Here is a 12349-nt window from a genome sequence, read left to right on the forward strand (position 1 = left end):
TTTTTGCTATTTTTCTTTTGTTTGTTAGCACATAAAGCACATTTGGTTTTTAAATTGCTGTCCTGTGACCATCTGTCTAAGGAGTTGGCAAACTTTTTTGTAAAGGACAAAATAGTAAGTACATCAGGCTGGCATAGAAAGTACTCTTTGCTTAGCAGGCAAAGAGGCGAAACTGAGTTTATTAGGTAGGTACTTACATAACAAGAGAGACGACAAATTTCCACAAATTTTTTATTGAGGATATTCGAAGTAAAATAATAGTTAAGTATAATGTTCTGTACCACAAGTCTACTATTAAGTGGGATTCTTTTGGAGGGATGATAACATTTTGCTTAATTAGGATTCATAGTATTTTTCATCATCGGATTTGTTTTATTTATTTATTGTTTTGAGATGGAGTCTTGCTCCATCGCTCAGGCTGGAGTGCGGTGGCGCAATCTCGGCCCACTGCAGCCTTTCCTCCTGGGTTCAAGGGATTCTCCTGCCTCAGCCTCCTGAGTAGCTGGTACTGTATAGGTGCCTGCCATCACTCCTGGCTGACGCCAAGTGATCCACCTGCCTTGGCCGCCCAAAGTGTTAGGATTACAGGCATGAGCCACCATGCCTGGCCAAGATTCATATAGATGAACACTTAGTTCATCTATAAAAACCACTTTTAGCTCATGGATTGTACAAAAATCCAGCATTGGGCTAGATTTAGCCCACAGGTGGTAGTTGCCTATCCGTGATCTGTCTAGTCACTGAAGGGCTGTTTTTGCCAAAGAATAAATCTGGATTGAAAGCATCAGTACAAACGAATGGTAAAAATTGTCATAACTCTTTTTTGGCGGGGGAACGGAGTTTCATTCTTGTTGCCCAGGCTGCAGTGCAATGGTGTGATCTTGGCTCACTGCAACCTCTGCCTCCCGGGTTCAAGCCATTATCCTGCCTCTGCCTCCCGAGTAGCTGAGATTACAGGCATGCACCACCACGCCTGGCTAATTTTGTATTTTTGGTAGAGATGGGGTTTCTCCATGTTGGTCAGGCAGGTCTCAAACTGCAGAAAAATTGTCATAACTCTGTACAGGGTCTGCTGTGGTTTTACCAAGCTTATTTCTGTGTCCTGCAGAAAAGTTAAAACTCTTGATTTTTTTTTTTTGTATGCCTGCTATTGCTGATAATTTTATTATGTACCTAGCACTATACCACTTATCATTATTCAAAAGAAAGGTTAGTGGATGTCTGTTTGCCTTCATGACACTTACTGTCTAGTGGATGAGACCAAAAACTTAAAAAATTAGGGAAAAATAAAACGTATTTATATAATTAGGCACCAAAATATATATTTTAAAGGTAATATGAGTTCTACCAAAGAGAGATCCAGGTTAACAGGAATAGTTGAAGAACGCTTCTTGGAGATGAAATATGAGCTGTGCCTAGAAAGATAGTGCAAAGAAATAAAATGGAGATTAGCTATTTGTAGATTGTGATATTTCAGCCTTCCCTGCAAGTAACCTCAAGTGCAGCACTGTCCAGTAGAAATACAGTGTGAACCACATAGGTAATTTTAAATTTTCTAATAGCCATTTTGAAAAAGTGAAAAGAAACAGATGAATTAATTTTAGTAATACATTTTATTTGACCCAGTATATCTAAAATATCCTTTCAGCATGTAATCAGCATAAAAATTATTAATGGGATATTTTACATTTTATTTTTCATACTAAGTCTTGAAAATCCAGTGTGTGTTTTACGTTTACATCACATCTCAGTTCACACTTGCCACATTGTGTTTAGAAGCCTCATGTAACTAGTGGTCACCATATTGGAAAGTTCAGGTTTCCAGTTTATAGGTTGGCACTTAACACTTTTTGCTTCTTGCTTGATCTTTGGCTGTTAAGTCTTCTTGACCTTGTATAGATTGCTAGAATTAAACTATTTAGGATCTTAAATTTATTATTGGTTAATGTTTCACATTTATTTACTGGTTATGGTGGTTTTGTGCATGAGCTAGTCTAGGAAATAGAAAACACATTTTTGGAGAGTGGTTCTTAGTATTTACTAAATTATCTACATGTGCATGAAACTACGGTAGGCACCACACATACAAGTGAAACAAATAGTTTGCTTTTTAGGACAGAAGTTACTGGTTCACTGGAGATATGGTGGATTCTTTGACCGGAGTCCAGCTTCCTTTCTGTGAATAATTTCTACTTCTGTACCCTTTTGTGTATATGGGATGTATACCATGTGACCAGCTATTTCATTCCCTTTTTTCCCCTTACTTTCCTTGTGGAAATATACCTACATTTGTTTTTTCTTTCTTCTATGCTAGTAGCAAGATGTTTAGCAGTATTAAACATTTATAAGGTACTTTGATAAAGCATTGTGGGGAAGATTAATTGCTAACTTCCCGTAAAGTTGTATTTATCCTATATTTTAAAGATACAGCTTACACTTTAGAATCTGACAAGCTCAACCCTTCCAAGCTAATGGTGCTCCTTTAAATTTATTTCCTGTGGCTTATAGGAGAATGGTAAATCATGAAATAACTAGAACTTGGGAAAGGTATAAACTCCTTTTATATTTGATTACTCTCAATTTTTCATTTGTCTGAGTATGTAATGTTAAAAAAATAATTTCACTAAAAGGGAATCAGGACATCTTGGAGGATGACTGATTCTAGGTCTGGGATTAGAAATGTACAAAATGAGCCTGGATGGAGCATCTTGTCATAAAGGAAAGTATGGAAAATACCAGGTCATGCCACAAGGATTTGGGAGCTAAGTTCCCACTGGTCAAGAATGGAAGAATACGAACATTAAAAAGTGTAACTGAAGTGCTTTGAAACAGTACTAGGTTGATATGAAGAATTATTCCTTTTGCCCTCTCGCACTCCTGAAAGCAAGATGATTCATCAGCAGCCCTACTAGAGCCACCCACGAAAAGTCAGCCAGGGTTCTTGCTATTGTCGTGTATGCTGAAACTGGGCACAGTCTGATGTGGAAATTCAGCCTCGTTATATGCCACCAATGTTTCCATCACTACGTGAAGGATATAGATTTCATTAAGTTGGACTAAGTGATCTTCCATAAATGGATTATCTAAGGCACCCACCCAATGAGAGAAACCATGTTACCTTTTTGTACATAAAATAAATATTTTAAAATAATTATTGTTATTATTTATTTATTTTTTGAGATGGGGTCTTGCTCTGTTCCTCAGGCTGGAGAGCAGTGGCATGATCATGGCTCACTGCAGCCTCTGCATCGCAGGCTCAAGTGATCCTCCCACTTCAGCTTCCTGAGTAGCTGGGACCACAGGCGCACACCACCATGCCTGGCTAATTTTTAAAATTATTTATACAGACAAGGTCTCACTGTGTTGCCCAGGCTGATCTCACACTCGTAGGCTCAAGCAGTCCTCCCACCACGGCCTCCCAAAGTGCTTGGATTAAAGATGTGAGCCACTGGGCCTGGCTTTTTTGTTTTTGTTTTTGTTTTGTTTTGGATGTGATAAAGGTAGGGGGAAAAAAAAAAGACACTTGGCTGGGCGTGGTGGCTCACATCTGTAATCACAGCACTTTGGGAGGCCGAGGTGGATGGATCACCTGAGGTCAGGAGTTTGGGACTAGCCTGGCTAACATGGTGAAAACCCCTCTCTACTAAAAATACAAAAATTAGCTGGGCGTGGTGGCACACACCTGTAATCTCAGCTACTCAGGAGGCTGATGCATTAGAATCACTTGAACCTGGGAGGCAGAGGTTGCAGCAAGCAAAGATCGTGCCACTGCACTCCAGCCTATGTGACAGAGTGAGACTGTGTCTCAAAAAGAAAAAAAAAAAGGATTCTTAAGATATGCATTAAAATATTATAGATGAAGCTGGGCACAGTGGTTTATGCATGTAATCCCAGCACTGAGATTAACATTTTTCATAATAAAAAACTTATTCTAAAACTATATAGAGACCTTGTTGAGAACAGCACTACAATTTTTTTTCTTTTTTTTTTTTTTTTTTTGGTTGGGGACAAGGTCTCACTCTATCATCCAGGCTGGAGTGCAGTTATGTGATCATGGCGCACTGCAGTCTCAACCTTCTGGGCTCAAGTGATCCACCTGCTTCAGCCTCCTGAGTAGCTAAGACTGCAGGTGTGCACCACCATACCCAGCTTTTTAAAAAAATTTTTTGTAGAGACAGGATCTCACCATTTTGTCCAGGCTGGTCTTGAACACCTGGTCTCAAGTGATCCTTACAGCCTCCCAAAGTGCTGAGATTACAGACATGAGCCACCATGCCTGGCCTATAGTTTCTTTTCTTTTCTTTTCCTTTTTTTTTTTTTTTTTTTTTTGAGATACAGGAGTCTCACTCTTGTTGCCCAGGCTGGAGTGCAATGGCACGATCTCAGTTCGCCACAACCTCTGCCTCCCAGGTTCAAGCGATTCTCCTGTCTCAGCTTCCTGAGTAGCTGGGATTACAGGCATGCAGCATCATGCCTGGCTAATTTTTTGTATTTTTAGTAGAGACGGGGTTTCTCCACGTTGGTCAGGCTGGTCTCAAACTCCCGACCTCAGGTGATCCGCCTGCCTTGGCCTCCCAAAGTGCTGAGATTATAAATGTGAGCCCGCGCGCCCAGCCAGTTTCTTTAATAATTCATTTCTGTGACAGTTACCGCTGTGGGGACATTTGTTCTTGGCATCAAATCACTCTGTTAGTTAAGGCTATTCATATTCTGTCCAACAGCTTGGCACCAACACCTGCTTACTTTCCTTTTCTCTTTTACCCTCTCTTCTCAGTTCTCTCTTTCCAGACGTAGTGAACTGTATGCAGACTGACAATCTGGAACTAAAGAAGCTTGTGTATCTCTACTTGATGAACTATGCCAAGAGTCAGCCGGACATGGCCATCATGGCCGTGAACAGCTTTGTGAAGGTAACTTTTCCCAAGGCCTCAAGAACAGAGTCTGAATTGCAAATAAGTAACCTTTGTTCACAAGGAAGGAGTGTAGGGAAGTGTTGGCAATGACTAGGAATGTTCATGTTTTAAGCATTCTATATACCAGTGTGTGTCATCCAGGGAAATTCAAACCATGTGCTGAGCTTTCTGTTAGTGGGACTTGGTGCATCCTTGACAGATGGGTAGAAGAAAACCTGGTGAAACCTCACTGTTTTACCTTCTGAAGTTGACAAAGATTGGGTATATCATTGTAGTATCAGTAACTGGCGGCTTTACCTATTTTATCTTTGTAGAAATTATGCTTATGAGTCAGCAGTAGTGGAGACTGCAGGAGTTTCTACTTTTGTTTCATTTGGTAGGTCTTACACCATTTGATTTTTTTTTTTTTTTTTTTTTTTAATACGGAGTCTCACTCTGTCACCGAGGCTGGAGTGCAGTGGCACGATGTTGGCTCGCTGCAACCTCTGCCTCCCAGGTTCAAGTGATTCTCCTGCCTCAGTCTCCCAAGTAGCTGGGATTACAGTGACCGTCACCATGCTCAGCTTATTTTTGTATTTTTAGTAGAGACAGGGTTTTACCATGTTGGTCAGACTAATCTCGAACTCTTAACTTCAAGTGATCCACCCACCTCGGCCTCGCAAAGTGCGGGGGTTACAGACACGAGCCACCACTCCTGGCCTGATTAATTTTTTTAATGGAAAATTTTAAACATATTCAAGAAAAAGGACTAGTATAATAAATTCCTAAATGTTCATCTTGCAGTTTTAACAGTTACTGACACATAACCACTCTTGTTTATAATCCTCATACATATTTTCTGACCTCCAACCCTCTCTCCTGCTGGATAATTTTAAAGCAAATCCTAAGCATCATATATTAAGTAGTTTTGTCCTTATATTTGTCAAGATAAGATCTTCTATTTAAACATAAACACAATATCATCATGTCTTTAAAAATGGACAAAGCATTTTTTTATTACTGAATATCCAATCAAATCTTTCCTATCATAGATTTTTTTTTTTTTTTTTTTTTTTTTTTTTGAGACTGAGTCTCGCTCTGTCACCCAGTCTGGAGTGCAGTGGCTGGATCTCAGCTCACTGCAAGCTCCGCCTCCCAGGTTTATGCCATTCTCAGCCTCCCGAGTAGCTGGGACTACAGGCGCCCGCCACCTCGCCGGGCTAGTTTTTTGTTTTTTGTTTTTTTTTTAGTAGAGACGGGGTTTCACCATGTTAGCCGGGATGGTCTCGATCTCCTGACCTCGTGATCTGCCTGTCTCGGCCCTATCATAGATTTAAAAAAATAATAATGGGATCATTCCCATTAATTTTTATTTTATTTTTTTTTTTGTGACGGAATTTCATTCTTGTTGCCCAGGCTGGAGTGCAATGGCATGATCTCAGCTCACCGCAACCTCTGCCTCCCAGGCTCAAGTGTTTCTCCTGCCTCATCCTCTCGAATAGCTGGGATTACAGGCGTGCGCCACCACACCTGGCTAATTTTGTATTTTTAGTAGAGATGGGGTTTCACCGTATTGGCCAGGCTGGTCTTGAACTCCTGACCTCAGGTGATCCACCCGCCTTGGCCTCTCAAAGTGCTTGGATTACAGGCGTGAGCCACTGTCCCCAGCCTAATATTTTTTTAATAGTTGTGTTTTCTCTGTTTGGAACTTAGTGTACATTTAAAAAAATCAGATAGCATTTCTAAAATTAGCTTCTATTTAAAATGTTTTGAAAAATATGCAATATACCTTCTTCTTTCTCATGGACTTTTTGTTCTTTTCCTGTGTTTAGCTACGTTATAGAGTTAGAACATAACAGTTTGTTCTCTGTGATTGGTGATTCATAGGTGGAATATATCATTGGGAATAATTTAGTTTACATTTTTTGGAAGTTAGAGTTGTGCATGGATTTATATGGGCTTAAAGACATTTTTTGATGTAGGGCAGTTTAAAAGAGTGTTCTTTCTCCATATTCTATTTACTATATTTGGAAGCACTTGCTAGTAAAAGAGAATGTATGTTAATCAAGAACTCAGAGGGCCCTCTCTGCTGCATAACTCCAGGTACTTATTTCAAGCCCAGACCGGCTCCTCTGCTCCCCTTTGTTTTCTTGGCCGCAGGCCCCAGAAATCTAGCTCACTTTTCTCTCCATTTGATGCTTAGGAACTCACTGTGGAGTAGGGCACGGTCTTTCCAGTTTCTCTCTCTTTTTTTTTTTTTTTTTTTTCCTGTGCCGGAATACAAGCGCAAAAGCTTTTCCTGTTTTTAGGGCAGATCCTAATGACTGTGGGATGGTACCAATTCCCTAAGCCTCTGCCTGGCACTGGAATGAATCCTACCGAGCTGTTTCTCATTTTGTATTTAAAACAGTTAAATGACTTCCTCACCTAAACTCTTAAATAGGGCAGCTAAGATTTATACTTAGGAAAGGAATAGCATGGAAGATTGGAGCTCGTGTAGAATGTATGTGGAAGCTTAAATTAATGAGGTAATTCTTTTGCAGCTTATGTAAACTGGACTGTTTACTTTTAGCCACCATGTATACTTACAGTTGTTGGTGATTGTTTTCTGCAGGACTGTGAAGATCCTAATCCTTTGATTCGAGCCTTGGCAGTCAGAACCATGGGGTGCATCCGGGTAGACAAAATTACAGAGTATCTCTGTGAGCCACTCCGCAAGTGCTTGAAGGATGAGGATCCCTATGTTCGGAAAACAGCAGCAGTCTGCGTGGCAAAACTCCATGATATCAATGCCCAAATGGTTGAAGATCAGGGATTTCTGGATTCTCTACGGGATCTCATAGCAGATTCAAATCCAATGGTAATAAGCTTCTGCTTTTATAAAGAGAGCAATATTTAAAATGAGTCCCTTGTAAAGCGTGTTTAATATGAACCTTGTCTTTGGAATACTGGGTTATGGGGTAGCTATGGGAAACATGACTTTGTGTGTCTCACTGATTGTATATTTCATATCCTAGGTGTTTTTGAGGTGAGAACTAAGTACTAAAATGCAGGGACCTTAAAGCAAATCTTTGTATTGTACCTATGCTCATATTTGCCCATAAACTTTCATCATTTTCTTTAGGAGGTTTGGCCTTAATTTTATGTATATTTAAGATTATTTTCTTCAGATCAATATTTGTGATATTTTCTGGTGGTGTGGGACTAGAAACTGAATGAAAATGATCTTTGTTACCTTATTATTATGATGCATTTCTCTATAGGGGAATTTCTAGTACAAGATGATGATGATGATGATGATGATGATGATGATGAATTTCTAGTACAAGATAATGATGATGATGATGATGATGATTATTATTATTATTTGAGACAGGGTCTCACTCTGTCACTCAGGCTAGAGTACAGTGGCACAATCTCGGCTCACTGCAAGCTCTGCCTCCTGGGTTCACGCCAGTCTCCTGCCTCAGCCTCAGGACAAGATTGTTTTTAGCCAACTTGATTATGTTCTAAATGTTTAGCAGCCAGAATGTAGCTTAACACCTTAAAGTTTTTTAATCTTTTCTTTTCCTTATTGACATTTTAAACTTTGCTTGTATAATGAAGGAGATCAAGTCCCAAGTGATATGTTTGACTCCAGTAGTAACTAAAGCTCATTTGAATTGGGTACTAATTGAATGTATTTGATGGGTCATTAAATATTGTTGCAAAGAAGATGGAGGAAAATAGCCACTTTCTTTAAAGTACTACCTTTTTGGTCTAATGCAGTGTTTACTGAAAGGTGCATAACACTAAGAGTGAATCAGTGGATAGCCTTTGAATATTCCCTTTTTAAAATTGCTTATCTATTTATTTATTTTTTATAGACAGGATCTTGCTCTGTGGCCAAGCTGGAGTGCAGTGGTGCAGTCATAGCTCACTGTGACTTTGAACTCCTGGGTTCAAGCACTCCTTCCACCTCAGCCTCCTGAGTAGCTAGGACTGCAGGCACATGCCACCACATTCAGCTAATTTTTTTTTTTTTTTTTTTTTGAGGCAGAGTCTTGCCCTGTTGCCCAGGCTGGAGTGCAGTGGCACGATCTTTGGGAGGCTGAGGCAGAAGGATCACTTGAAGCCAAGAGTTTGAGACCAGCCTGGGCAACAAAGCAAGACCCTGTCTCTACAAAAAATTTTTTTAAAAATTTGTTGGGGCTGGACGCGGAGGCTCACGCCTGTAATCCCAGCACTTTGGGAGCCCGAGGCGGGTGGATCACAAGGTCAGGAGATCAAGACCATCTTGGCTAACATGGTGAAACCCCGTCTCTACTAAAAATACAAAAAATTAGCTGGGCATGGTGGCGGGCACTTGTAGTTCCAGCTCCTCCAGAGATTGAGACAGGAGAATGGCATGAACCCGGGAGGTGGAGCTTGCAGTGAGCAAGGATCACGCCACTACACTCCAGCCTGGGTGACAGAGCAAGACTCTGTCTCAAAAAAAAAAAAAAAAATTCGTTGGATATGGTGGTGCATGCCTGTAATTCCAGCTACTTGGGAGGCCGAGGTGGGAGAATCCCTTGAGCCCAGGAGTTTAAGGCTGTAGTGAGCTGTGATTGCACCACTGCATTATAGCCTGAGTGACAAAGCCTGTCTCAAAAATATAAAATAATAAATATTTTCTAAAGTTAGTAGTATCTACTTTACAGAATGTTTAGCTGGCACCTTGTGATTTTGGCATTGCTTTTGATTCACTGTTATTCTGAGCAACTATCGAAAATTCTCTACCTGAGGACAGATGAGATGAAAAGTGTTGTGCTGCAATAATCAGCTAGGTGGGCAGAATATCATGTACCCCGTGGAAACTTACCAAATGGTGGTGCTAAGAATATGGAATGGCTCAAAGGGAAAATGAGTTCTAACTTACAGGCAACTCCAGTTTGAGGCAGCATCTCTAGGCTAATGTAAGTTTTTTAATGCAGAACCTGCACAGTTAGATGGTCAGGGATAAGGCCTAAGGGATGTTTAGCAGTAAAGTCATTTGTGTGTGTGTGTGTGCACGCACACACACACATGCTCAAGTAGCACACTTAGAGATCTTTATCCAGATAAACTGAGAGGAATAAAATGATTCTGAAACAAGGTTAGTTTGTCCGATTTATTCAAAGTTTACATTGCAGAGGAGAGAGCTAGTTTTCGTCTAGTTCATAAGATCAAGTGGCATATGTATGCTATTTATTATGTATTTGTGTTTTTTATTATGGGACTCTTCAAACATTCAAAATTAGGACAAATAAATGAATAAAAATGAATTCATTTATCATCACTAGATTCACTAGTCATCAATACATGCCAATTTTGTTTTACTTATTTTCTTTCCCCATCCCCTAGCTATATAAAATTTAAGCAGGCAACACATGAGCAAGTCTCTATTTGAATTTAATGTATCATAATATTATAGTAAACTGTATAATATTCTTAATTTTTAACCTGTTTTTACTACAACAAATCAAAACATGACTTGGGGAGATTTTCATAAATATCTTTGAGGAGACTTTTAGAGAAAGTTCAAAGCTACTTGGTAGATTTTTGAGAAACAGTTTCAGGAATACCTCATGTTTTGTTGTCTATTTATAGATTTTCCTAGAGCAGGGTGTCAGCATTAGATAGTGAATTACTGGACCAACTGCTCTCTAAATAGAAACTCTTTGCTGTTTTGTCAGAACTCAGTAGCAGAACTTTTCTGATATTGTTTGACTTAGCCTAGAGAGGTGCCTGGCGTGTAAAATTTAAGAAGACGCTCATTCTCAGGTGCCAACTCTGTACCTCACAAGCCTGAGAACAGAGTGCCTCCTTAAATTTTGTGCCTGGAGTGCCTCACTTGCCTTACTCTTGTCCTGGCCTTGTTACACATACCCATGTTAAAATCATTTTTTGAGCTCTTCATTCTTGTTTTAGCGAAGAACTGAAAAGCTTGGGCTTAAGAGGTAGCCAGCACACGTAGATACATACCTATTTTTGATTTTGAATTTATACTTCTCATCTCAACTGTATGTCCTACTTATTACCTTAGAGTATTATAACTGTCATTAGAACACTTAAATTTAAGTGCCTTCTATGCCATGCACAATGGTAGATACTTTTACTTTATAATATTTCACTTAGTTATCACATCTGTCCTGTGAAGCAGAGGTTCTTCCATGTTACAGGTCAAGAAATGTGCACTCAGACTGAAGAACTCTTCCTAAAGTCATGCAGCTAGTAGTGATGTAGCTAGGATCCCCACCTAGTTCTGAGTCCCAAACTCCATTGCTGGTTACTACCTTTGTGGATGAATGTATACCATAGAATTTAGGCCAGGTGTGGTGGCTCACGCCTGTTATCCCAGCAGTTTGGGAGGCCACAATGGGTGGATCACCTGAGGTCAGCAGTTCACGACCAGCCTGACCAACATAGCAAAACTCCATCTCTACTAAAAATACAAAATTAGCTGGGCCTGGTGGTGCACGCCTGTAATCCCAGCTACTTGGGAGGCTGAGGCAGGAATATCGCTTGAACCCAGGAAGCGGAGGTTGCAGTGAGCTGAGATCTCACGCCTTTGCACTCCAGCCTGGGTGACAAGAGCAAAACTCCATCTCAAAAAAAAAAGAAAAAGAATTTAAATGTGTATGTGTGCCATGCACACACACACACACACACACAGAACTGCTTCGTTTTCTCAAAATGTTTACATTTTTGAATACATAAAGACTGAATTGTCTGAACACTGCTTCATCATAGAAATCTCAAAAAAGAAAAAAACAAAAACGAAAGATACAAAAAAAAAAAAGAAATCTTAATCCTCTTATTCCAGTGATGGATATGAGTCCTTATTTTACTGCTCTCGAGGAGTGATTTTGTTCCACTTTTTCAGAGGCTGCTCCACATGGTGGCAGCACTGCACCAGCACATATTAGATTCTCTTAGAAAAGAAAAGAATGAATGCTTCCAAGGGGTTGTGCCTTAGTAGTTTTCTTGTAGCTCACTTCAGAAGGGCGTCCTAGATTTGAAAGCACTAGAATATCTGCAGAAATGACTTCGAAATCTTCTAATATGAGAGATAAATGTTGATTGAGAGCTGAAAATTCTTGGTGTTATGTTGACCTCAAATCTGGTTCCTAGTGACACTGTGCCTGCCTTGCTGCAGGTAACAAAGCTTTACTATAGTTTTGTTTCCTGTCTTTTGGGGAGAATCACATACATCTTACTTTCCTGCAGTTGTTTTACCATTTATAGTTTAGTTGAAGCTAACTTTTGATGAAATACTAGTTAAGAGAGAAAAGATGAATTTAGAAGTAAAAAAATCTCACTCTATTAAGTCCTAGCTTTATGTTCATGTTGTTTAACTTACCCATGTCTGTTTCCTTTCCTGGAAGATGAAGGTTACTATCTTAGAGAGTTGTTTGGATTATTAATTGAGCTTTTGCATGAAAAGCACCTTATAA

At 39.8% G+C, this 12349-nt stretch overlaps 1 protein-coding gene across 5 annotated transcripts in view; it reads left to right on the forward strand.

Annotated features, from left to right (window-relative positions):
• AP2B1 (adaptor related protein complex 2 subunit beta 1) overlaps nucleotides 1-12349 on the forward strand; it is a 140024-nt gene that overhangs the window by 14136 nt on the left and 113539 nt on the right. For all 5 annotated transcript variants that reach the window (XM_023190821.3, XM_026447590.1, XM_023190825.3 and 2 more), the window contains exons 4-5: nucleotides 4775-4910; nucleotides 7507-7752. In XM_023190821.3, the coding sequence (XP_023046589.2) occupies nucleotides 4775-4910; nucleotides 7507-7752 (382 nt within the window). The remainder of the gene's footprint in view (nucleotides 1-4774; nucleotides 4911-7506; nucleotides 7753-12349) is intronic.

Source organism: Piliocolobus tephrosceles, chromosome 16 (assembly GCF_002776525.5).
Source record: "Piliocolobus tephrosceles isolate RC106 chromosome 16, ASM277652v3, whole genome shotgun sequence".
Taxonomy (NCBI): Eukaryota; Metazoa; Chordata; class Mammalia; order Primates; family Cercopithecidae; genus Piliocolobus; species Piliocolobus tephrosceles.